The 3,082-nt window shown below is 45.0% G+C and overlaps 1 protein-coding gene across 1 annotated transcript in view; it reads right to left on the reverse strand.

Moving 5' to 3' along the window:
* Positions 1-2,371, reverse strand: part of LOC102856502 (cytochrome P450 2J2-like) — a 52,846-nt gene extending 50,475 nt beyond the window's left edge. The window contains exon 1 of the mRNA XM_006879744.1: positions 2,156-2,371. Coding sequence (XP_006879806.1) covers positions 2,156-2,371 — 216 coding nt within the window. The remainder of the gene's footprint in view (positions 1-2,155) is intronic.
* Between the last annotated feature and the right edge of the window lie 711 nt (positions 2,372-3,082).

Raw genomic sequence — 3,082 nt, forward strand, 5'->3', positions numbered from 1 at the left:
AGGGATAATTTTACCTCCTCGATGCCTATTTGGATACCTTTTATTCCCTTCTCTTGTCTTATTGCTATTGCTAAGATTTCCAAAACAATATTGAATAAATCACCTCTTTTATTCAATATTGTTTTGGAAGAAAAGTTACTTTGTGCATCTGCGGGATATTGGTGGTTCTGTAGGGATCAGAACACCTACATACACCTGTGGTAACCACGACAAGTTTAAATCTGACCAAAGCGCACTTGGAATACACACGAACAATAGTGACTCCAAAAAAGCCAGTTCCAATACAAAAACACTTAGTCCTCTGGACTTTGTCTAATTTCCCTTGGAGGATACTGAGAAAAGTTTATCCCTACTGATGATTGTAATTGTTTTATTATCGGGATTAACAAAAGACATATTGTATAATTTGCAGGCTATAAAAAATATGTTGATCATAGTAGAAAAGGTGGATGAAGACACAAGACAGGCATTGGAAGTACTGCAACGTCACTTGATTCTCTCACACATCAAACAATGGATCGGTCACCACATAGCCCTAGATTTTTTTGTTAGCAGAAAAGAGTGGTATATGAAACTTTTCAGACACTTCTGCTGTTTATGAACATCTCAGGATTAATAGCAGTCCATGCATGTTGTTGTTAGGTGTCATTGAGTTGAATACCACTCATAGCAACCCTATGAACAAAAGATCTGAGCCCTGTTCTATCCTACGCCATCCTCATACTTCCTGACATACAAAAGCCCGCTGCCGCGGTTACCATCTCAGACCACCTGGTTGAGGGTTTTCCTCTCCTTCACCAACCCTCCAACCTTTCCAGCATCATGTCCTTCTCCAAGGAACAGTCTCTCCTAGCAACATGTCCAAATAAGTGAGGTGAAGGCTCATTGTTCTTGCCTCCAAAGAGCAGCCTGGCTGCAAAGCCAAGTTCCTAAGAACTGGCTAGAAATATCTGCGACGAAATTAAAGGTTGACTTCCAGCTATGACTTGCTTTCTACATTTTGCAGGACCATTAATTACTATAGTACTTTTATTAATTGTTGGACTATGTATCTTAAAGTTGTGAATTTTGTTTCCTCTAGGTTGCAGTAAGTTCAAAACAAGATAATGATCCTGAGTGATTACCAGCCTGTCCCACTATAGTCTTTCCACCAGACAGCAGCTACCTTTAGGGACAGATAAGGAGAGGCTTGGTCCTAAACCAGTGGACAGGCCTACGCCCAACTTTCAGCAGGAAGTAGCTAGAAAGATCTCCACAGACTGCTGGAAGAATTAGGGCTGAATACCTCTCAGAAGGGAAAAGTTAAGGGCTAGAATTATTACTTGGTCTCTCTCACTCTCAAGGAGGGCTGTCATCTCTCTCTGGAAAAGGGAAAGAAATTATTGCACTTGCATCAATATGATAGTATTTCTGACAAGAATCAAATGGTGGCTATATTAGGAAGTAGCCCTGTCTTCCCAGCCAATCACACAGGTCCCTAGATGGGGCTGAACAAGACCAAGCCTCTTGAGATTGGGAATCAATAAACGCAGTGCCCACCTGGGAATCTGCCTCTCTCTTCTCTCTCCTGCTGCACAGCATAAGATTTGGGTTCACCCCTGTTTTTCCAAGGGGTCCTTTGCCCCCCCTTCCTTTTTCTTTTTTTCATGTTAACTCTTATGCCTGACCCATGTTTTTCACTAGCTATGCTATGCCTCTGTTTTGTTGCCTTAATAAACCTTCCCCTCGCCCCACTTGTTTTGCTAAATTGCCACTGTGTGTGTAACTGTTCGTTTAACTACAATCATCTGAACTCTCACCCCATGGCAGGAAATAGGAAATGATGAAGAGAGAAAGAGGACTCTGGTTTTAGCACATTGCCGTGCTTTTGGTTTCCATCTCGGAAAAGAAAAAACAAAAACCAAAACACAAAAACAAAACAAAACACAACACCCAAACACCAAAATCAAAACTCATTGCCCTTGAATCTGAGCTCACATAAGCATGACCCTGCATTAGATTTCAGAGTTGTCAAGCGTAGGGGAGTTTGACAACTTCCTCTGAGCAGACACTGGGCTGCTGGAATCAAAAAGCTTTAGGGTAGCATCGCAACTCAGTGGGCAATAGTGCTCCCAGATTTGCCCCAGTTCCCCTGAACACCTCTTGTCTTTGACACTCTTACCCTCAGAGGGATCCCAAAGGGCTGTTCAAAGTCCATTTGAAAGAACATGCAAAAAAAAGGCAGCCTCGGGGGCCCTGGTGGGTAGTTTTTTGGACGCCGATTTCTGAGGTAATCCAAAAAGCACAGAAAGATGAAGGCGGCCAGCAGCAGAGTCTTGAGATGCAGCCCTGCCCAGAGGGCAGCGGCCAGGGAGCCCAACGCTGCCAGCATAGCTGGAAGCAGGTCTGCTCCCGGGTGTCCTGCCGGTGTAAAGATCTCTGCCTGTTTGGTCCCCTCCCAAGTCCTGCCCCGCTCTTAGCACAGTTTCCGGGCGCCTCTCTTCCGACTGAGGCTGGGAGTGCAGTGGGGGTGTAGAGAAGTGGGGAGTAAGGCTCACACACCCATCTCATAGCACCACGCAGCTTCTCTCAATTATCCTGCCCAACATGGAACCTTTCTCTGCAGCTCCAAGTGCGACAGCTTCCGAGGTGTTAGGTGTGTCAATTCCAGAACTAGATTCCTGGATGATCTTCTACCTAGAACTGAAAAATAGGCCTTGGAAAGAGCTATTAAAGTGTTTCCCCCTCTAGCTACAAAGCTCACTTCTCTCACAGCGATACTATGAACAAAAGATCTGAACTTTGTTCTATCCTATGTCATCCTCACACTATCTGACACACAAGAGCCCACTGTAGCAGTCACTTTGTCAGTCCACTTGGTTGAGGGTCTTCCCCTCCTTTGCTGACCCTCCATCATCTCAGCATCATGTCCCTCTCCAAGGAATAGCCCCTCCTAGATGCCCAAAGTATGTGAGGTGAAGCCTCATCATTTTTGCCTCCAAAACACACTCTGGCTGCACCCTGTCCAAGACATACCTGTTTGTTCTCTTGGCAGTCTGTGGGATGTTCAGGGCTCTTCTCCAACACCACAGTCAAAGGTGTC

The sequence above is a fragment of the Elephantulus edwardii genome, unplaced genomic scaffold (assembly GCF_000299155.1).
Source record: "Elephantulus edwardii isolate Elephantulus edwardi_28Jun2011 unplaced genomic scaffold, EleEdw1.0 scaffold00005, whole genome shotgun sequence".
NCBI lineage: Eukaryota > Metazoa > Chordata > Mammalia > Macroscelidea > Macroscelididae > Elephantulus > Elephantulus edwardii.